The sequence below is a fragment of the Pungitius pungitius genome, chromosome 8, assembly GCF_949316345.1.
Source record: "Pungitius pungitius chromosome 8, fPunPun2.1, whole genome shotgun sequence".
Lineage (NCBI taxonomy): Eukaryota > Metazoa > Chordata > Actinopteri > Perciformes > Gasterosteidae > Pungitius > Pungitius pungitius.
This window is the reverse complement of record NC_084907.1, coordinates 21,288,591-21,313,116: the sequence shown is the minus strand read 5'-3', so window position 1 is coordinate 21,313,116 and position 24,526 is coordinate 21,288,591. Positions and strand designations below refer to the sequence as shown.

The 24,526-nt window shown below is 43.1% G+C and overlaps 1 protein-coding gene across 2 annotated transcripts; it reads right to left on the bottom strand.

Moving 5' to 3' along the window:
- Positions 1–216: 216 nt before the first annotated feature.
- Positions 217–24,380, bottom strand: LOC119229770 (testis-expressed protein 264 homolog). Of its 2 annotated transcripts, none has more exons than XM_037490465.2 (4): positions 23,902–24,380; positions 18,789–19,010; positions 6,106–6,271; positions 217–1,853 (listed from the first exon to the last, which is right to left on the bottom strand). In XM_037490465.2, exons 1-4 carry the CDS (start codon positions 24,163–24,165, stop codon positions 1,507–1,509), a joined length of 999 nt encoding a protein of 332 aa, XP_037346362.2. In that variant the 5' UTR covers positions 24,166–24,380; the 3' UTR covers positions 217–1,506. The 2 variants fall into 2 exon arrangements, with proteins under 2 accessions (XP_037346362.2, XP_037346363.2); XM_037490466.2 differs by having other exon boundaries at positions 218–1,800.
- Between the last annotated feature and the right edge of the window lie 146 nt (positions 24,381–24,526).

Below are 24,526 nucleotides of genomic sequence, written 5' to 3'. Positions count from 1 at the left end.
AATCATTTTAGTAATTGGATCCAACCAAGTTGGGGCAATTTTCGTCCACAAATACAAAGACTGTCAGACAAATATAAACAGCTGGCAAATGCTTTTGTGGTAGTTCCCTCTATTGTTGGCATCTACGGGACCACATTTTGTCACAATGACACACACTCACAAGGTAAAAACTATACCAGAGCCGCTGTTGCAGCTGGTAATTAGCATGTGCAAAGACACAGCAGATGGTAGAAAGGCCGAGAAAGTAAAATAACACAATATGACAGCTCGACAGAACCTTATGGGAAGGGGAATGGATGTGTGAGGAACATTTCAGGAAGAGGCAAAATAACAGATATTTGCTTACAGCGATAGTGAAATGAATATTAATGGTCACATGCCATCTTTCTCCTGGACTGGTCGTGGCAGAAGGCTGAACACCAACAATAACCCCGTCCTTCATCTCAGGGGTGCTCGTGAGAACCACCCGGAGAAGGTAATTATGCACTCATTCACACCTTCCTCTTTGGAAATGAAGTCCTTTTTATAGATCAGAACACGTGCATCATCAACAGATCCATGTCAACACACAGCGCGAATAAAACACACGTAACCCTTTGAACAAAGCACACAATGTTAATAAAGAGCGGTGCATGCCCGCTATGTTGAATCCACTTCCCCAGCGACCCTCTAAGGATAATTGGCATAGGAGGTGACTGACACATCTTTGTTAATTCTATGTGCTAATAGTAATTTCAATGCCTCAATGAATAAAACTAAGCCCCACAAGTCAAAAACCAAAAACAGAATTCAGTACGTTTGTGAAGAATCCTCTGACAGTAACACGTGTGGTTTAATAATGCAAGTGATGGTTAGCACAAGCACAGCAAGTTAAAGGCATTTCAAGTAAAAGGTTTTTTCTAACATGTAGTCAATTCATGCATCATGTTAATTTTAACGAACATCTCTACTTCTGTGAGAAAAAAAACAATTCAAGACACTCAGGTTACCTGAAAAGGTTCTGCAGCATTTCTTCTGACCAAATCTAGTAGATTTAAATACATTCACTTTAAAAAGGTGACTAAAAGAGCAAAGAATAAGTCTGGTTACACATATTTTTGTAATACTATCAACAGATCCAATGGAAAGACTAAAAAAGGCCAAAACCTGCTGCAACGTGTTCTCCACAGTCCTCCTGTGTTGTTCACTGACTATTAGAAACACATCGGACATGTTCCTTCTCACCATGAACATGGGCACCGCTGTTTATTCAGAGTTGGTCCTGCATGCATATTACTGGAGCACCAAATGCAAATTAATCCACTATTTACTCCTCTTTGTGTAACATAAGCCAATATTCTATAGAGCGAAACGGGCACGGAGGGTAGGGGAGTCTGACAGTAGTGGGAGTATTAATTAACACAGTATTAGTTTTGTTCATTTCATTGGTTATGTATTAAATTATCCTTTAGAAAAGAACCCGTACTGACAGACTTTTGTAATCGTCACCGTCTCAATTTGCATCCTTTAAATAATCTCTGATCGTCCGACTGAGCTTTTACTCCTCTCCCACCACGGCCCCCAGCCACTCCTGAGCCTCTGGGCGCTTCTCGTCCTCCTCTCGCTCGGCCCGCTGTCCGCCGGTCGCCTGCTCGCAGCCCGGCTCCCCGAGCGAGGTTCCCCTGGAGCTCCTCCCCCTGTGGCCTCTGTCCTCCTCGTCCCGGGGAGCCACCGAGCGGACGGGGGACGCCGGGGACGCCTCTCTGCTGTCCAACGGGAGAACCCCACTCCCTGAGCTGTACTCGCTGTTTGAGTCCGACCCTGGAGCAGTGATGAAACAAAACGGGAGGGATGGACAGATGGCGAGAGGAGTTCTGTAAACAAACACCACATGAGAAACTCTAGGCCGCGCTGGGATTCAACCAAAATCTGCAGGACGGGATTGGAGCCTGCGATGTGACTTTGGCTCAAAATAACTTCTCTATTTCACAATTCGCTGGAGGCTAAAATGCTAACATGCTCCCAAAGACACGGTTAGCACACTCACACCATCCTCTTGTTTAACATTTGAGCTCATAAACGTTTGCTGATTAGCTTTAAGCGGTACAGTTAAGGATGCAAAGGAATTCTATTAGTCATGCACATAATTAGTGCTGAATAACTTAAAGCTTTGACCTGATGATGGCACTGGATGGAAAGTCATGGGATCACTCAAGTTATTTGAATTCATCCAGAGGGGGAAGTAGGTGTCTGTACCAAATCCTATTTGATATCATCCATCTCATAAATATTAAAACATTTCAAATCAAATACACAAATGTCAACCTCAAGGTGGCGCTGTAGGAAAAGTCGTTGGGGATCCCACGGGAGCCATAAATATCGCTTGCAAATTTCATGGTCCCATTTAAAGAAGAGTCAGGGTACACGGTTCAAACCACTGTGATGCATAACTCCTTTGTTTACTGGACTATAGCAAAGCAAATAATTAAATAGTGATACAGTATTTCAGAGATTGCATTTCTTAAACCCTTTTCTCTCTCTCTGCTCATCTTTGCTCACATGTTTCCTATAAATCAGCTCATTTCCTCTGACGCTGCGCTCCGGGTCGTGGAGCCAGCTCGACCAATCCACTCCTCCGTTCTTCATTGTGATCCTCGCAGGATCCACTTCACACCTGTCGTGTCTTTTTGTCGACCTTTTTGTGGCTGTGAGTGTTTCCACGTGACGCACTTCTCGAATCAATACCTACTCACACTGAGACGGAGTGTTATTGACCGCAGACCCGATTACGATACACATAAGAAATAACATTTCATATGAGTAATGTGACAGAAGCCTGAAGGGACATTTTGTTGCAACTAGTACAGAACATTAAGTAGTCCGACATTTTAATCAGGAGTACGTCTGAAAGTTAATGAGGTTAAACTAACGTTTCATCTGTGCTGTAAAGCACATCTATCTGTTGTGTAACCCGTACCAAAAATATCATATTACTAAAGATGTTGCCGGTTAAAATCAGTTCATATTTACATTATATGAGACTGTTGAATGGATGGAGCACACAGGCACTTGACAAGCGATATTAACTATGAGAGGATTTATACCGCGAGGAAGGGAAAATTAATACATGAGAATAACAAAATGCAAACCATACAAGTCTGCGCTTTACAAATTTAATAATAAACTCCATATATAATGTATATATATATAATAATATTAACTATATTTTAGCAATGCCACAAACTTTCTTTGAAAATTCTGAACTCACTCAATGTGCATTTGATTGATGGAGCCAAGAGATGAATGAAATAAAAAGTGAGCTCCGATGGAACAAGGAGTTTGTCTGCTGTTGGCTGGATGAGCACCTGAAGCGAGTCGCAAAATGTAATCAGTCAGTGGGGAAAAGAAAAATCCAATTTGGATTGGAGGACACACTTTAGGAAAACCATCTTCATTATAAACGCAAAAACTGCGGTTGCATTTAATCGGAGGGGTTTGAGTGGTGCCTTCAGGCCTCCGTCTCCACCAGACTGAGTGACTGTTGATTCTTTATTGAAATCAGAAAGATGCTGCAGAATCATCGCAGGTTAGGTTGGAATGTGCGATCTCAAAATGACTTCACGGAGACATAATTAGCATGTTACGCTTAAGTTTGAAAGTCTGCCTACCAGCACTTTCAAAGCTCAATAAATACCGTGTTCTCATCAATTGGTCAGTCTCTGCCTGTTGCCAGGCAACCTCACAGTGAGTACAACAGCAGTCACTGCAGCAGGCAGAGAAATATCCACAGTAGGTTTTTCTCCATAAAGCAACCAGTGGTCATTTCTCTGTTTATGTGCACATCAAATAAAAATATATATAAAACATCGATGAGCAAGCTGTAGAGCTACAGGCAGGCAGATATTTCAGTGTGACTGTTTCTCTTTGTACAAGTCATTATGCTACAAACCTACAGCTATTGGCTCCAGCTTGATACTCAGACAGATATCAGAAGTGATATTCTTATCTAACTTAATAAAATAACAATAAACGGCATTTCTCAAATTATTCCTTGAGAGGAAAATGTTTGAAAACGGTGTCATTTAAAAACGCTTAATTCAGATACCTGAGAGACTTGCGCCGTTATCAGGAAGATTTGTGACATGACACGGTTTGATCCAGTCACTGAGACGGGCGGGCGGAGGGGAAACTGGACCAAAGACACGCCTCCGGTGTCCTGAATGCTCCACTGGTGTGCTTGAGTTGGTCTCAGTGTGACAAGAGCATGGCTGCCTGTCACATTATTATTCACATTCATGGGCCCAAATGCCATTCCCGCTCTGCCCCAACGGCACCACGGAAGCTGTGGGACTGTCAACAACTCGCAGCTTAAATGACTTCCGTGGCAAAGATCGGGGATCCAAATGGACTTTTTGGGGTGTGGTTTTCTGTGGAGATGTGGGAGGTGTCAGACAAACATATTACGTGTAAATAATTTACGCAACGCCTGGGAAAATAACCAAGTGGCTTTTTTTTGGAGCTTTGCAAGTGAAAAGTAATTTACTTTTAATGTGAAAGGAGATTATTGGTGAAGAATTGCCCTCGATTTATTTCTGTAGAGGCAACAATTACAGAGACACTAGAGTCAGGGGAAAGGTCGCACCCATATTTTAGGTATAATCAAAAAATTAATGGATTTCCCTTCAGTAAATCTGAAAGACAATCCATAATATAGGATGATTGTGGACACCGAAGTCCCTGAATCAATCAATCAGAGCACACGCAGTACTCTGACTGAGTGCTTTATTTTAGACTTAACTCTTTACTCGTTTTGTTTGTCCTTTAGGTTTCAGCTGAGCTATAGATTATTATACAGTTGGCTTGTATTGAATTGTACTGAATTAAATAACATGTCCTTTGCAACAAAGCTGTAGCAACTTAATAGTGAGAGGCTGTGATCACCAATTAAGCTCATTTTCACACTCCATGACAACTCATGATTAGACTCTTTTTTTTTTTTTTTGGATCTCGCATTAGCCAGGGCTGTCTCTTGAAAACATCCCCTTAAATGTCTCTCCTCGTACAAGGATAAATTGGCGTCAGGTGGAACGGGGTTCAAGTGAGTTTTCCGTGTAGCCGTGGACGGCGCCTCGGTGACTCGGCGTGGCAGCACACCAGCACGCCAGCAGCTGTTGCGTCTGCGCTTTTCATTAACGCCTCGGAAGGTGTCGATCCCGGGTTTGCTTCTGCGGGTTCTGCTCATAAACAAAGCAGCATGAAAGCGAGGTCCAACCCCCCCCCCTCTGGGTTCCATTGGAGTGGCAGCTCTGACAGCCGAATGATCCAAAGCATGGACCTCAGTGTCATAAAGCGTCTCTGAGTCCCCTACTGATTTTTTTTGGCTAATCATTTTACGGCGCCAACGCAAATGAGCACAAAGCGCTGCAGCTTTTAAAAACATTTTCATTTAGCACGTAGCAAAGTAAACAAAGCGCTTGAGGTCAATTGGTGGTTGTGAGTGGGTTAGCCGGAGCCAAAGGTCACGTCAGGAGATTCTCACCAGAGGTCCCTCCAGGCAATTAAGAGAGTGGAAAAGGGAAAATATAAGCACAGGCAAGCAACACTAGCTTATTCCTTTATATAAAAACATTATTTATCCACCAGTATTATTCTTGTAGTTTGTATTTCTTGTATTTTCCAAAATGATTGAAGTGTAGCTGAGCTTTAAAACTTTATTTGACATAAGCGGCTAATAATTGCACTGTAACTGTGTGTGGATAGTGGCGCCAATCTTTGTGAATCAGACTCTTTGCGGAATTCTTTTTTATTGCATAGAAACTAACTAATTTTGCCTAACGATCTTCATTCATGCTTTCGAACGATGCCCTTCAGTTTCTCACTGTTGTAGAAAGGAAAAAGGTATTGCATTGTGCCAAGATGCCCTTAAATACGTTTTATATGGATGGAGAAAACAGCTTTTAGGTGTAACTGGCATTTGTTGGCCTGATCAATTTAGGAGGTGACAATCAAATATGGAGACTAAGCTTGATTAAGGTATAATAATGGTTAGGTAGGGATGCTAAATGAGGACCTGTATAGTATAACCGGGTTTTTTTTACACGGAAACCTCAATAGGTCCACACGTACCTGAGCCTTCGGAGTCACTGTGCGAATCCTCTCTCTCCACCAGCCTCCTCTCGGCCTGTCGGACTTCAGGCACATAGAAATCTCCCTGCCGGGCCAACGGGGCCATGAATTGGATCAGACCCTCTCTGTAGATCTCGAGGAATGGATGAGCACACAGCCTCCTCGCCTGCGAGAGATCAGTTCATAGGGGGACAATATCAAAGCAAGTTGAGCAAGTACAATAAATTACCCATGTGCGTTTTCTCCAGTGCCTGGACATTTAGTGACATGACCAATCAAATGGTTTGTAACACAGAACCATCTGACACCTTTCTGTAAAAAGGTGGACAATGATTTTTATTTTTTTAATACAGTGATTGGGTGATCCATGTGTCAATCGAACTCTCGCCAGTTGGAAGAAGAGCAGAAAAAACACCTTTTTTGTTGAGAAAAGCCTCGAGTTCTGACATAAGAAACGCTTTTTGCTGCAGCTACGCAACCCTCTGAGGGCGGCGCCGTTATCGCCGAGACCAAACGTGGCCCGAGGCCGGCGGGGCTGGTGGCCTGACTTTTTTTTTTTTTTGGTGCAATCTGGTGATCCTGCATTTCTCGGTGACCTTGTGATATAGCAACAATCCCACTCCCGTAGTAGATTAAAACACTTTGAAAGTGCAAAGCCATCACTGCCAAGGTGAAAATAATAACCGGAGATACTGGTTAACACTGGGAGATTTGCTCTTTTTTTGCGCTTGCATACAGTGAGCAGAGGATACAAGCACAGACGCAGTAATCCCGCGAGTCTGTGTTGTTTCAACGATGAGTGAGAATAACTTGGTCACGTGTGTGGGGACCTCACCCCTCTGAAGCATCACCCCTCCCGTTCTCGCTTCACACACGATGATGCAACACATCCTTTGTCACGAGCGCTGCCTTTAAGATGCCGCTCGTCTTCCGTTGCTTGGCTCACTCCCGTCGAAGTCTCGCGTGACAGTTCTACGCTTCTCCGACTCATTAACCTTTCACACACACCACGTTTTGGTATTCCGCTCATGCACATCCGATGTCCGCTACATTCGCGGCCCCCTTCGGCGTATGCAAAACGTCGAGCAATAGTAGGAACGCATTGCAGCTACAGTGCAGCATCCCCAGGGGATCAATTAGGTGACTTGCTTATATTTACTCAAATCGCTCGCTTGACATAATGTGACGTTTAGTGTGTCCAGAACTGCCATCCCCGGTCAGCTTTAGACGGGGGGAGGTTTATAAATGTCTTGGTTTATAAAAGGGCCGTGCTGGTCTCGCTTCTGTTAATTTTTTTAAAAAAAAAGCTTTCAAGATCAATTACTTGAAAAAATGTAGCCGGGGAAACGCTGTTAAGTGGAGTCCAAATGCATTTTGAACTTTATACAAATTTCCCTGCAGTGCCAAGAACATAAAGGAATATTTTCTCTTCTTAACATTATTCAAAGTGAAAATATGTTTGCGTTTAGCACCACGCAAACACGTATTTAGGCTGAAAGGTTTTAGACAAATAGATAAGCATCTAATATCTAATATAATAATAATAATGTCTAAGTTGTCAGAGAAGGCTCGTGTTCTCCACTCTAAGGGGGCCCTGGCCTCGATTAGTTTGAGATCCCCGGCTCTAATAAAAAAAAAAAGGGCGTGGAGTGTGTGTTACAGAAGCTTGGTATTTATGTTCATGAAGCAATTCACACATCGCGCTATCCCTTCATCTCCCGGCCCCGTGTCTCATCGTTGGCTTGAACCATGTGAGCCCAAGTACGGAGACCATGAATCATTTCTCACGCCATGACAGACAAATGTCATCATCTCCAAGAGTGGAAACCGCTCGAGTCGAGCTGTGCGTGTGCGTGACAGGTAGGTTTACGTTAGCGTTTAGGACAACAGCCGCAGGTAGGAGCTCATAATCCGACATGCAAAGACACGCTGAACAACACTTCTTCACAGTCAAATTACTTCTTAAAAACTCCGGCCCATCGTTTCACCATCTGTCCGTCAGCCCAGATGTGACAGCAGCGGCGTTCCCCTGGATGTCGTCTGCAGGAACCACGTTGTCAGTTTCAGGGATTTCAGGGGCATCAATTATTGGTGCACTTTTCCTACAGGAACAGCTGTGCATGTCGGCTTGCTTCATCAGATGATGCCACAGATCGCATATTGATGCGCAACACATGCGTGCCGACATACACACACACACACACATACACACACACAACGTTAATGTTGCAGTTCGGACCATCAATAAATGATCAAATGTGAAAATGAAGCCAAACGGGGGCCCACTGTCGGTACAACAGCTACGTTCAGCATTAATATTCAAGTGGCAAATTCTGATTTGTCCGAATTTTCTATTTATTTTTGATTGTCACAGTAAAATGGATGGTTATTAAATTTGATTAGTTTGATCTCAAGGTTGCATTTCAAAGGATAGCAGAGACAGTTCGAAAGATGGAAGGCCTACTGCTGATCAAGATGTGCCAAATGAGGGTGGACGAAGACCAATGACACACTTGATAGATTCAAGAAGGACGGAAATATGCCAAAGTCGGCCTTTAAAAGCATTGCATTTACACTGAAGAGGCAGTAGAAGAAACACACGTCAGTGGAAATGTATATAAAAGTACATAATAGACATCTGTGTGCTTCAGAACCTCCCGTTAGGATTTTGTGATGTTTGATTCCACATTTTGAATGGCATCCATAAGAAGAACGTTGGTTTAATGTCATCAGGAAATGGAAACATAATCTCTGTCGTCAGGTGAACATTAGGTGCTACAAAATGTCGACGTGAACTTCGGCAATTATGTGGAGCAACGATGGGACCTGTTGGGTCCTTCGTGAAGAAGGTACTGGTTTAATATGTACTATTCTTTAATGCAGTCCAGCTTACATTTTTAGATTTGTTTTTCCACAGTAAATCAATTTGTTATTTATGACTCATGTAGCTATAATTCTTTGAATGAATCATTATATGTGTATCGCATTTTGTAAGGTGTACATTTAAGGTTAAGGTTAAAATGTATTTTTTCCTTTCAGTTTATTCGCCCAGAAACTGAACAGCCCTCTTATAATAACTCATTTTAAAAGGAAAAAAAAAGAGAAGCTGTATGAGACCATTTAAGTTTCAAATGTTCTCTCCATTATAAAAAGGTGCAATATATACAAGATTGTGAGCATTTCAATTGCATTTTGAGAAGCTTGCATCACATCAGAGCAACTTTACACTCTGCTCAGGTAGAAATGACTCCTCAAAAAGGGGTTTTCTACTCTATTAATGTTCAGAGTGTCAAATAAAGCCCTTTTAATGAAAACCTAAAGCTGCTTTTTTGCAGGAGTTGCAGAGGGATTTCTTCTGACTTTTCAGACCAAAAGTGATGTCCGGACAAGTGAGAAAAGAATAAGAGACTGCTAAGTGCTAATTGCTTATGAATAGATTGATGTTCATTGAAAGGCTTCACTCTCCCAGAGAGTGCTCTTAACATTACTTGCTTTTAGGGCTGCATGGAAGTTCTCAAGGAAGTTAATAAAAAAAGGCTTGGCTGGTTTTATAAAGAGATGGATGTGAGAAGATGCTTTGAGATTCAAGACATAACCAAAACATCATTATTTTGCATTCAACAACATCTTGACTGCTGCAGCTAATACCCATAATCATTGTGGTAAAGAGCGTTTTGTTCAACTATTATCCAAGTCCAACGCCCTAATTGGGTTGTCACCAAGCAACCAATGTGAAGTTGAACATAATTTGCATTTTTCTAAAACATAAGTAGGGTTTAGAGTTGAGAGGATTATTCATTTGCTCAATGGCAAGATTTCCAGAGAGCCGATTGGCAACTATTTCAAAAATCAATTTCTCATGTACCAAAACCAAACATCCCACTGATTTCATTTTCCCATTTTATACATCAAAAATTTCAATCATTTTATTATCCAAATAATCTTAGGACAGGACAGGTAAATAGTTAAACTCACAGTGGAAATGCTGAGGATAGACTTTTGTAATCTGGGAGGGGATTGAGGACAATGACGTCGTACATTTAGTCTGGATTTCCTCCTGCAGTGTTGGTCCAGAGTAACAGGATCATGGAATGGTGATTTCTGCCTTCACATTCTCTGCAGCATTTACAAGTATATTTGAAAAGATAAATATTAATTAGTTTTTCAGGGAATAAAAGCCTCATTAAATTTAACCATTATTAAGGGCATGATGAATTACAAGGCCAAGAGAACATGATGCTTCCTTCATCATTTTTTAAAGAGGCTGAATGCATTTTTTTTTTTTGTTCACCATAAGCAGGTTCATCAATCACCATGAATGCATTTAAACACGTGGAGGAGACCAGTGGCTTCACCTCGAGCACCTTCTCGTGCTAGCTGTGTGCTCGTGGACCCTCTGCAGCAGGCCCTGAAGGACCTGATAAGGGATTGTCCACGTGAAGGAGACCATGTGTTGGCCTCCTCTCTTTGCAGGTTCCTCGCCCCGGGAACTGAAAACATCCGCAAGGGACCCGTGTGCAAACACCTCGCATGTGACATCGGAGTATTTTTAGAAAACAACAATGTTTCCTTATCGATCCGGAGTGCTATTTGTGTTTCTACAACTAATCAAATAATCAATGTTAGTTAGAGTCTGCTTAACAGTCAAGGTGTTAGCAGGTGCAATTTAAAAGCTCAATGTAGATTTAAGAAGAGTATCTTTAGATGTACAATCCAAGTGTAAAATCTGTACATAATATTTCTTAAAATTATTATTCAACAGTATTTTCTTTAGTTTCCATTTAGATGTAATGTTTGAGTTAGTACGAGTCTTGCTTTCAAGAAAAGTAAATATTTGGGGTGGATCTTCTTCATGTTTCCAGTAATTTCCCTTATGAGAAGCAATTCAATGAGATACTAAATAAAAGAAGAGTCCCTTTCTCTCCAGTGAGGAGCTGCGAGTTGTGGGGAAAACAATATTTCACCAGTGAATAAAGAGGCATTCTGGGACCATGTGGGACCGCGGTTCAACTAGCGAATGAGGCACAATAACCAAAGTCAAGCCTGACATAAATGAGATAAAAGCTTCAGTATGCACAAGCTATCAGGGGTGGTTTGGTAGAGAGGCAAATAACTCCAGAAAAGAAAAGAAATCCCATATATGAATTCTCATTAATGTCGCTTCATTTGGCTGCTTGGTTTATGAAGACCCACAAATCCATGCCAACTGTTACCTTAATTATCAATTTATCCTTCAATGAAGTGTTATTATTAAACACATTACTGGTTTAATCTATATGAACGGCAGACAACAGTTAAATAAATGCCTACCTCTTGACCCAGAGGACAAATGGCATCTTTGACTCTCTTGCTTTGTCTAAAAAAAAAGGGTAAGACACAAAGAAAAGCCCCCCTTAGAATATCGTGCAATATTGCGCTCAAAGGCCATCATTTGATCAATATATATATATATATATATATAATGGGCAATAATCCTAACTCATTCCCAGGTGCTGACGCTTTCCAGCATCATACGGTGTCTAGAAGAAGCAAAGTTCGGAGTGACACCCCTCCCAGGGGGCAGTGCACCTCCTGGAGAAAGAGAGAAAACGTCAGACGAGATGAGATAAAGACAGTGAAAAATTGATGGAGAAAGTTGACGAACTGGTAACCTGGGGGAGATAAATGGGGGAGAAAGGAGGAAAACAGATGACAAATGATCTTTCAGAGTCCCCAGACGAATACAAACAACAACCGCCGCCGCAATAAAAGGCTCCGTTTCTCCTGAGGAGAGGAGGCAAAAGGAACTGAACACCATGCTGTCAGCATCAAAAGAGGACAGCTGGGGGGGACAAAAGTGGCAGATAAGTGCTCCCAGCCATTTTACTGGATTCTGACCATGGGGAAACAAGGCTTTTTCTTCTGTATTAAGTACAATTTACCATTTCTTTGGGAGTACGAACATTTTTAACTCTATAGCGATTTCCATTTAGCCACCAGCACGACAAAACCCAACATAAGTAGCCGAAATACACCAGTGACGCGTAACAAGCCCTAACAAATCAAATCAATCAAAGAGGAAAACGTATTGATGAAAAAGGCATGCATGACAACACGGTATCCCGGCATGAATTACATCTGAGCCGTTGTTACCTCGGCTCTTCTGAGGTCTATTTATTAACATTAATGATGTCAGGTGGAACTTGGTCCATGTGCTTGCCGGCTCACTGGAATTTATACGACACTCCTGTTACATTACATGTCATGTCTGTTATGAATTGCACCTTTGTTGACCCCTGCTCTGCCACGTCAGAACAGCAGCTGTGAAACGGGCCCATTGATCAATGCAAAGTTGAACAGAAACAAATCTGCTTGATTTTTGCTTCCAAATAACCAGTGAAAGCAAGGTGGGTCAAGGTAGAAATGACAACAACAAAAAATCACAGTAATTATTAATGGTGATAATAAAAAGGATAAAAATAATATGGGTAAAGTCAGCCCCAAACTAAAAGCATACTACAATTTGAATTTTTCAAAAGATCAGGACGAAAAGAGGTGTTTTAGACCGTGAACGACGCGTGTTTAAGTGAGTATTAGTGCAGAGTGTATTCTTGCACGTGTGCACAGTATAACGCACCATACAAAGTGTTTCTTTACACACATTTGGATTTGTGCGGGTTAAATTTAAATCTAATGAGAGTGTCATCAATGAAGGTTCCCTGTGGACTTTTGGACCGCGAGTCGCCACATGGAGCTTTTCTCTGTTCCTTTTATCATGTGCGCTTACAAGGGCACACATTCCACGCAATACATGCACATGGTTTCTGACTATTTCACCGCTGAAGTCACAAAACAAAATGTTTTTGTTTATTCATATTTTTTTAAAGTGGAGTATTGTGCATTTTTTTTAGTTTCCTCTTTCAGCTCCATACAATGGACGGAAGGAATCCTGTGGAAACCACATGCTCTAAAAGGTCAGTATTTTATGCTTTCAATTGTTACAATGCAGATAGTATACTACACATTATAACTTTTGCATCTGGAAAGTGGTAGAATATTTTTGGTGTCGTTTTGTCTTCACACAAAAAAAAATCACCTTTCACCTGTTTTACTGAAAGAGTAAAACATTTTGACCTCTTTACACAACACGGAAAAAAAGCCTTGAAAAAAAAACGACCCTTAGTACACGGACGACTATTTCCTTAAAGATCCCCGTGTGAACAGTCAAAGGCGATCGGAGCCAAACCCGAAGCGCTTCCTCCTTCCAGTGATGGAGAGGTTTGAGGTGGATGTATGGCGTCATAGAAACCAGAAATAAAAGAGTTTATGGAAAGGTCTTAGTCTCAATGCACTCGTCATTTCAGGATCAATCCGGTCAGATTTGCCAAGGCGGGCCAGTTATCTGCACCAAATGTCTCTTGCATAATTCTTGCATCGGACGAAAAGACAACAACAGATAAATAGCCTCCATCAAAGCGTGAGTGTTCACACAGGCTTTTGAAAACTGAGAACCAAGACATATTCATGTACCAAATGCTGCAGCGTCCCAAACAACTACCAACTGCAGTACGTTAGAATGACTTCAAAAAGGCAAAACAGCACCTGATGGCCGATAATAACGGCTTTCAGGGGGTACACAGACCGTCCCTCTCACAGATAACATGACCACAGAACCATGCCTTCCATCTCATCCCGCGGGGCAACGCGCTTATTATCAACAGAGAAAACACAAAAATGAAAACAAAAAAAAACTCCACTGACAGAACTTTTACCACAGTTGACTAAAAATGGACAAAAATGTATCGTGATAGTCTTTTTAAAAAAAAATTTTTTTATTTGTCTAAGCCGTACATTACCCAGAATACCACTTGACCGCCTGGGGCAGACTGAGGTGTGCTGTGTTATTAGCAGCTAATTTAGCCCTGAGCCGCTGGCCCTGAAGCAGAGATGAGTGGCGGCCTTTGCATCAATTAGATCTCTCCTCTGCGACCCCCCCCCCCCCCCACAGCACTGACGCTTCCTCGTTTGAGGCAATTCATCAGATTTTCTCCAGTTTCCCTGGTGACGAATACGCAAGCGCTACTCCAAAAGACGAGCAAATACATTTTGATGACCTTTGGATCGGTGTGACCTTTGGATCAAAATTGGCGACGTGCCGACGCTGCGTTTAACGCTCGTCTTAGCTACAGTAACACACTGTTGGATTTAAGCAGGTCCGGGAAATAAAATAAATAAATAGACGCCAGCAATCAGTGGCAACAAAGAACGTGTAATTCCGGGTGACATTTGACCGCTTCCTGAAGCCGGTGTGTTGATGACAGTAATTTGTGGGATCATGGAGGACACCACTCCATTAGGGGTACAGCGTCACCCCGGCAATTTACTCCCGCTTCACTTCTAACCGTGTCCAATCACCTCATATTCATTTGGAGTTTCCGGGTTTTTTTGCGTGGTCACATGGCCAGGCAGTAGCACCAGAGTGTTTCCTCAAAAAGGTTTCGGAGAGTGCCTTTGTTTCACAATGAGGACGAGTATATCTGCAGCCCCTTGTTGTCTACATTTCATTTCAAAGCCCCATATGGGTGGGGTGGGGTGGGGTTCAAAGGGGGCCGAGAGAGCAGTGAATCACGGTAGGTGCTACTCTTTCCAAGGACTCATTCAGCCCTGACAAAATGAACAGGGGCTTGTTTGAAAGTCACTGAGCCGAATAAAGCAGTTAAAGTCTTAAGCCTCTTTTGTTTTTTTTAATCTTTCCCATTTTTTCTTTGGTTGGCTCAGAGGGGGCCCAGACCTCAGCACCTTGGTTAGCTGCCCCCACCCTGCTGTCGGACTCGTACTTGAATGGTTCAAAAGTGCCTCTTGGATTGCTTTACAGAAAATCCCTCAAGACGACACTGGAGGAAATCCGTTTAATTTGCATGTCGGCCTCAACAAAAGACCAAATTGTTAACAATATTTAGACATAAGAGAATGTGTGTGTGTGTGTGTGTGTGTGTGTGTGTGTGCGTGTATGTTCTCTATAAACGAGCCACATCACAGGAATGCAACCGGCAGGTTTCAGAAGAAGCTTTAAGATGCAATATGTAGATCTAAAACAACCATTTGTGAAATACATTAGGACTTTACTTTGGTAAATCATCCAATCACAAGTATGTCTATATTTTTGAGTCAAAAGACTTAACTAGTTATTATTTACAGGTATTTTCATTTTCTCACTGTACCCGCACAGAGAATTTTTAACACCACGATCACAGACCGATTTCTTCAAACTAGCCAGCGTTCGTCTTCAAAGTGATCCACGTAAGATGTCCGCTAGCACAAAACAGTTGTCCCACGTCTAAGAATAACTACCCTTCTTAAACTGTAATCCCACCCTCCCCGATCTTGATTCAGAGCGACGGAGGATAAAGTTGGGATCGGATCAATCATATGCAGATGTGACATTTAACACCGACAGTAGATTCCCAGTTGCTGGCGGATTAAAGCCATGTTTGAACATTTGACGGGCAAACTCCACGGAGCGTCCCGTGGGACGCGTCGGCTGGCAGGATCGTGATGCAACATACTTGATTTTTTGTACACTCGTATAATCAATCGGTTTGAATTAAAAACAACATACCAGAGGTATCTCTATTGTGCCGTTTCTTTCCTCATTGTCAGAAGATAAAAAACAGCTGGAAACCAATTATCTGAGGTCTTAGACTTAACTTCACCCTCTTTTTTTGGAATAAAGAGTAAAAAGCAAGTATGTCCGTATACAACTATTCACCTTTTGTGTGGGATAATTGAATATTTGACATGTGCGCTACACAGAAACGTTTATAGAAATAATAAAAAAAAGAAACAAATATGTTATACAAGTGTTTGCACCCTCAGGAAAAACACAGAAACGCACAATACTCGCCTAGCTGGTGCCACTCTTGCCAGATGAATCCTAATGAATATATGATATTGTGTAGGTGTCAAATTCAACTGACCATGAGCATAAAGTGAATGAGGTCAATTCTACTACGGAGTGTGTTATTATTTAATTTTATCGAACCAAATTTGAATGCACTTATAGATTTTGTAAAATGGAAATGCAACTTAGTATAAGCTGATAGTTTCCTAATAAAGCTAACCACATGTATTGGTCCCTGCACCTCAGTGTTTTCAGCTACAACTCAAACAGAAAGATGACATATTTGCAACTTCTGAACTGAAAAGTTCTGCATGGAAAGCATCTTTATGGGCTTTTGATTTAAATTCAGATCCTCCCCAAAACATCCCGTTGTTACTTCCGTGCATAAAGTGTGCTACGTCCTCTTTTTTTTATGATATGAATATTTTCAAGACCCCCCCACAGTAACAATTCCAATTAATACCAGATATTTCATCCTGCAGCGTATGCAGCCGCCTCAACTTCACTTTGTCCAGCACACAACCTTTTCTGACCTTTCCGAATAGAAGTCACCTTTTGCTGAGAGTGTGCATGATTAACAGGGCCTGCGGACTAGCATCTGTCCACTGCTTTGCATCACTCTCACTCCATGTGGATGACACTAATAGCAAATGTGAGATGCGGAGCCCTTATGTCTCAAAAAAAAAAAAAGAGCCTTTAATCTTTATTGTGCTGAGGAAGACTTGGTGATCACTGTCACACCACGCGTGTCAGTTACTAAAAAAGGCCATTTCTGAGGAACAAAGGAACCCGCTTTATATTCAGCCCATAACGTCTGTGTTGGCAAGAAACTTCAGTGCCCTGAAGCGAACAAATGTCCCATCGTCTGCCTTTTACAAACCTTTAGATCTCAGTGAATGTCAGCAATATTATTCTCCCACTCCAGCGTGAAGGCCCTGGCCACCGTGCTTAAATCAAACCTCAAGATGCCAAGGCATCTGCGATGGAGCCCGCCGCGCTAAAGGGCCGCGGCAGCATGGCAGAAAAAAAAAAAAAACACACACCGGGGCCCAATCGATGCTCTGCCTTCGCAAATATCAGCCTCCAACCGTGGGCCGGCGACTCAAAGCGGCTGACAGACGGAAACCATTCCGCCGCGACGAGCCGGCCGCTAAATGCAGATGAGCTGCTTTGAAAAGGTCTCACCACTTGGGACGTGCAGAGTGTCGACGGCCTGCCGCACCGACCAACAGGATTGGACGCGCAGCCGCTCTGCTTCTGTTAAAAAGGGCGAGCCGCGTTACAGTGCAAATGCTCTTGTTGCATTTTAATGCGGGAGTAAAGTTAAACAGTCCTTAAGAGTGTTTGCGGGGCATTGGCCTCACAAAGCTCTTCTCATGCCTACGTTTCAACGGCGACTGACTAATAAACCACCCGCAGGGTTTCAACTCGCGCTTCCACTTCCTTCAGCAAGTGTCAGTGTTGGAAAGGTTCGAAAAAGGAGCATGACACGACAGGTAATAAATGCTGCCGTTTTAACTGCTTCAACGATTTCAAAAGGGGACGGCTGGTTTTTGGTCAATTGGATGCGAGAGAGATGCCCGGACTTGAATGACAACACGGTAACTGCAATTTAACACCAAAAGACTTCATGTTACATACACTTCCTCAACCTCTAAGCATAAAAGACTCTTTTATGACTGTGATGTTATGTGTAATGAAATGTGCCGTCTTAATGAATACACATTACATCCCGACTGACAGGTGACTCATAGACACGATCAATTTATAGTTATCATTTGCAACACCTGAGTTGTTATACTTTTCTGTTGAAACTCTTTCAGTGAAGAGTTTAAAGGCAGCTGCACATATTGTAATGTCCATTATGTAAGTTAAGGAAAGGGAATCAAAGCCCCTCAAACGGTAGTAGCTTTTATTCTTCTATCGAATTCAGTAAGCATCTCTTTACCTTACAAATGTTATCGGAGCGCTGGTTAACTATTAAATGTGACAGGGCTTCCATTGATATGGAGCTGAACACCTACAAATGCCTGCAGCCAACTAAGTGTTGACTCAACACGGTAAATGACATGTACCAATACACGTTTTACCGATGAAGGAGACTCGATCTGGTTGCGTCAGCTGACCTCTCGGGCGGGCTAAGTGTCAAACAGATGGTAGAGGCAGCCAGACAGACACATCCCTGCAGCAGCAGCAGCAGCAGCCCAGTGATGGAGACAACCTGTGGTGTGGCCACCTGCTTCCACGCGCTGCATAATTAAACCACATCCACGAAGAAGGAAAAACAAAAAAAACTCAGCTCGACACAATGACTCACTTTCCCAGCATCCCTCGAGCAGCACGCCGCAAGATCGTTCATCAGAAAGTGCTAAATAAAGGAGCTGGACTCCTCCTCTCTCCTCCTTCGTCTTAACGTTCCCTTCGAAAGCACACACACACACACACACACACACCTCCCAACGCTTCAAGCCATGTGAAAAAGAAGCTGCTCGGCTTTTATTAAAACACAGCTGCCCGAAACCCCACAGTATGACCTCCGATGCACATGTGCCGATCACTGGGTCAGATCGATCATGCCGCTTGACGTGAACTCACCTTGGAGTTAGATCCCATCGGAATCACACACATCTCACGTTTCCCTCCTGTGGTCCGACTGAGTCATTATACAGGCAAGAGCTTCTAATGGATATTTGAGCAGCTGACCCTTTTTTGAAAACGGGTGATATTCCTTCCATTTTCTTTGGATCAACCCATTGGGTTTTGAAAAAACCCCAAATAACAAGTGATTGTGAAGGCAGAATACCTTGATGTAGTGCTCTAGCCGTGGGTAAACTCTTCTCATTCCCAGGAGGACGGAGAAAAAGGTCCTGTGGGGGAAGGAGGCAGTGACCACGTGTGTGACTTCGGGGAAGGAAAAGACTTTGAAGCCTGACGTCTCGTAGCTCTTTAACAGCTCCTCGTCCGCCTGGCTTTCTCCTTCACTCAGGATGCTGCCGACGGCATAGCGGCACTGTGGCCCCGGCACCTGGAGACAAGGACCAAACGAAGGCATAAACAGAGGGGTTCTAAGAGAGGAGATACAGAACACAGTAGACTGAAATATCAGATGTAAATATAGATGAAAGAAAAGATAAAAACCGCCGTAGCCTTATCAGCATTTGACCTTTCCATTTTTTCCCCTCATTATTGATTCTCACGGCGATAATTACACCGAGCTTCCAATGCGACAACATAAGCACGGGGAGACGGAATGCTGCTTGGAATCCCACAACTCCATCGCTCTCCCTGCCAGTCAACCCCTTTCGAGAAAAAACTCTGAAATGTCCTCTTACCTACAGTAAGGTCAACATTTCCAAAGTCTCTGCAGACTGGTGAGATATAATACAGGATCAGCTTTGTGGGCACAAAGGAACAGCAAGCCGTCGGTATCTTCTCTGATGTCAGCCAGGTGTTTAATGTAAGGAGAAATGATTCTCATTTAATCTGAGCTCTAATTGGACCATTTGGCAGTAGCGCAATTATTGCTCCTTCCTCCATTCTGAACACCCTGGTGCCCATTAAAAAAAAAAAAAAAAAGAAGAAGAAGAAAGGGAAGATACTCTTTACGAATGAATACTCCTGGGACATCCAAGACTTTCTCCCTCACTCAGCTGAGCTGGGCTGAAGGCTCTTGTAATGAATAAACCGGGAACGGTCCAATTTGTCCATAAATCCAGCAATACTAGGCTTCTAGCACAGCCAGTGTGTCCGACAATGCCGCCCCCACCCCCCCCCACCCCCCTCCTATATTCCTCCACATGAAAGGCCAGTAATGTGGTGTTCACCATGCACGACACAGTATGCTAATTATGCACATTCAAATTTGACATGCACACAGTAAAACTGCAAGATGTGAGAAATATGCATACGTCTGATCCAGGAGCTTTTTTGGTAGCTGCAGATGAACAACAGATTATTTTATTTTGAGTATTGTTAATACCAGAGTAGTAGACAACTAAAATATTGTCTACTAGACTGATTTTGTAAATTTTAAAATCAATTTTGATCGCGGTAATCTGATTTTATCTTACGATAGATGCTCAACCCTGAGTGAAGCTAATAAATCATCTCTTTTGGGGTGATTACGTTTCACAAAAACTGTACGCAGATTGATTGACTGATTTGGTTTTGAGGTTTTGTTGTTTTAAGCAACAAATAACCAAACACCCTGTCAGAGTATCCAACGTGACGTTTGATGATTGCTTGTATACGCACACACGATTGTAAGTACTAACGGTGCATTTGGGAAATTTAGCAAATGGGGATATTTTCAACACCATTTTGGCGTGGCTCACAGTGTGGAAGCCAGGTGGTTCTATTGATCATCACAGGACCCGGTTGGATCAAAGAAGCAGCACCAAAGCACAACCTTTGTTTTGCTCCTGAGGCCTCATCACGACCAGCGTTTGTGACTTTTGAGGATCTTCAATACACTGACAGCACATCTGAAGCTAAAAGTTTCCCCAGATTCAACTACAGGAGCCACGGCTGCAGAGTCTCAGCTGGGAATAGGCGAGTTGACTTTGGAAAAGGAAAAAAGAAAGAAAAGAAAACAGCATACAAAGTAACACTCAGGGAGGCTTACGGTCATTTATCAGAGAGATTCTCCATTACTTCATCATTCACCACAACGTCTACACATGCAATGATTACGGTATGAACAACCAAGCCCACGGCTTCCAGCGACTTGTGACCCAAAACATGGGTCCCTGAGGACACACACACACACGTCATTTCACCACTCCTCCTCCTCCTCCTCCTCTCATCACACGGCTTTGTCTTTAGACATCCTATGGCTCGAGGATCCGAAACCCTGACCCGTATTGCTTACTTGGAATATGCAGTTTGACAGACAACTTCATGGTCCAACCCCCGCAAGCTCACTTTGACACTAGTCAAAGTTGGACTCAAGGGTGTGGGTGGGGTGTGTGTGTGTGTGTGTGTGTGGGGGGCGGGGGGGGTTGCCGGTTGGTGGTGAAGTGGGAGGACTAGGTCAGAAACCCCCTGGCTTTGTAAGTGTGAAGAGGCTGGTGCCGGAGAGGTGTTCAGTGACCGGGGCCCGGTTCATCGGTTTGCCGTTTGAAGGAAAAAAAAAAAAACAGAGCTCGCTCCGGCCCTGTAACCATGGCAACCATCTGAAGTCCAACTCACGTCCTTGTCGAGGTCTTTTGTTTCTCCGGAGAAAGTGATTAAAAAGGGAGGTAAAAGTGAGAAAACAGAACTGGACACGCTGACACTTTTCTCACTGCAAATACCAACGGGCAGCGTCTCACTATTTAGACACCAAATACCAGTCCTCCATTCCCGAGAGGCACCCTCTGGTTCTCCTGACGCCGGGGCTGAATGGCGTCGGGGGGGGGGAGGGGCGGGGGGGGGGGGGGGAGACTCGGGACGCTAATGAGCTGAGGTCATTACTCCAATTACTTTTACTTTAGATCAGGGCCTGGATGGGACTGTGCAGAGGAACTCGCACCCATTGCCGGCTTAATTGCCAGCTTGGGAAAAGGAGGATGGGCGCAACAAAAGTGCCTTTGTAGCAGCGCTGAGGACCGGAGTCCCCCCCCGACTGGACTCTGGTTGCATTCCTTCTGGTTGTTGTGCGTCGGGCTCCATCGGGTTTAAAGTGTACCGTCACGCAGGTCAAAAGTGGTGAAAGGCAGATATTCGCATATTCAAGAGACATGCACATGTAGCTGCTGAGTGACTGCTAAAAAAATAAGGGAATCTCTTATGTATGTAACATGTGGAGAAAAAAAGAATAGGAATGATGGCCAAGCCAGAAGCTGATGGATCCTCCCACTCAGCTGGAGTATAATTTGTAACTACATGAACATACATTACTTTGCCGGTTCATTAAGAATGCTAAACATTGTTTTTAACAGGTTAACCAAGTCAGACATTATTATGCCAACAAAAAACTAAAATCACTGCAATATAGACAAAAAGCAGAAGAGCTAAAAATCACATGTTCAAATGCAGGCAACCAGTTACTTAGCAGACAACATATGCAACATATGCTCACTGTGAGTAGGAACTCTGGATCCATGCCCTGAAGGCAGCAGCTCAAACTCCCTCCGTACCGGGTGAGGAGGAAAGGCCTCACCGGGGACCCCCCTGCTGTGAAAGGTAAAGCCACGGCCGACTCACCGTACCAACTTCGCTGCCCACTTTCAGAAGCCGGACAAAGCCTTTTCTTGCCGGTGAGATTTAGGGTCCTACACCGAGGAGGCGACGCAGTCGGACAGAACCGACTGAATGACACTCCTACAGAACAGAGTCCTATTGGACAGTACAGTAGAGGAGTCACAGGTGTTGTTAGACCTTTATGGACATGCGTATCCATGTAGTTGAAACTTTGTTGTCTAATACAGTAAAAAAAACAACTTCATTCATGTCCGAATGTCAAATACAACAAATTGACAGTAAAACCAACCTTCCTTTAAATGGTATAAAGCTCAGTTTTTGGTGAAACTAATTTAGAGAGAAGTCAATAATAGCCAGTCTGTGGTGCCCTTAAATTGTAGAGTACGCATATTTAAATCAATGAGAGTAGGCCCAATAGCAGAAATCCTGCTCTGTGTGATCATCTATGAAAACTATTATTCAAGCTCTTCAACGAATGATCTTCTCGGAGGTCATCGAGAGTTCTGCCGTCTGCTCCGGGTCAGACACACAGCGTTCTGCATTCTGCCACCGTGTTTTCAACAAATCCCCTTTTGCAACCTGAACCTCGAGGCCCTCCCCACCACATCCAACTGTACCGCTTAACCATTTCGGGCTAGTCCTCGTCTCACGCCTTCTCCTTGTGTTTGGGAAGAGCCTTTTGAAAATACAACTCAAGCTGGATCCTCTTAAGAAGGTGGGAACTACCGCATATCCGCAGGGTTTCGGAGCCCCGGGGCCTGAGCAGGATTATGTATTAGGAAAACAGATCCAGCAGATAATATCGCCCGCTGCTTATGGACACGCTGATTATTTTTTGATGGATGGAGTTCACACTGAGAACGGTTCGGAATGCAGGAAAACATCTCACGGGCCGATCCAATGCAGCAACAGTGTTTAAATCAGCGCTAGTGCAACCAAAAGAGCTTCTGTCACATTCACAAGCTTTATTCATTTGACTGTTAGAGGGTGAATTAAATTTAACTCACATGGAACGTGGTTTAATGAAATATGTTTGAGGATTAATAATTACGCTATAGGACTTGTAGATAGTGGACCTCCAACATATCACAAACAGAACACCAGTCAAACACCAAAGGCACATCAGCAGTTAAGGAGTCTACCTAAGCAGTCGATAAAGCTAAAGCAGATCAACAGATCTCATTCAAAAATGTGAAATGAATTTAAAACGAAAAAAGAATGTGTGTGTATATATATATATTGATTGATTGAAATTAAATAAAGTATATCGGTATATCCCATAGACCTAAGACCTCTGGTCCCTACTTCTCACGACCTTGAAATAGCATACATACAACAGGTATATGGTTACTATTTGATGACATCTATGGATCCTCTCCAGATCATGATAGTGCTCTCTAGAAAACTTTGCTCCAAAGGTCTTGATAAATTGCTTAGAAAATTGTTTAAAGAAAAAAAAATATTTGGAAGGGTGTTCGAGTACATGAAATGTGAATCAAATGGTTATTTAGGTGAAAACATTTCACTGGATCAATGAAATTATTATAAACACCAACAGTTTTCTAGTGAGAATGTACCTTAAAGACTGGTTTTAAGCGAATGACGTCAGCGCCATCTAGCGGCGGACCACAGAAGCAAGTTGACATCGTAAAAACTGTCTTGTTCCCAAGTTAAAATGTTGAGTGAACCAAAACAAGATCGGTTCTTGTAACGTTTGCGTCGGGAATATTTACCTTTTTCGGGTCATCATAATACACTCCGATACACGAAAGCTTTGGTCCAATGCCGTGAGACTCCTTAAAAAGTTCACCGCAACTCTCGTACGGACCTTTTTTGAACTTGTAGACGAACGTGATCTTCTTGATGGGGGGGAAACCAGTCAGGACGGTTATGTCGGAGAGGAGCCCCGAGTACAACGCGTACCCGGCCGCGGTGAGAAAAGTTACCAGCAGGCTGGTGGCCACACACAGTCCGACCCAGTCTGCCATGATCGGCATGGTGGATAACGGCGGGGCAGGTTCCGCTAATTAAACGTCTTTTGAACCCTTTAGACACTGGTTTTTGTTTTTGTTTTACACGTTTCCGTAGCGCTATTGAGACCACGTTGTTTTAGCACGCGGGTGGTTGATTTTCAGTTGTTTTTTTTCAGTTGAATTACCTCGAAATATATTTCGCTATTTTACACATTGCGCGGTGCTTCCTGGGAGGTACCATCCACATCGACCACAGGGGGGGTTCTGTTACAACCTAACTTGTAAAACTAAAAGATAAGTGACAAACGTATACATGTCGCAAACATTTATCTAAATACAGAATAATAGAATTGTTTAATAGGTGTGGTATTTTGAGAAGTGATTA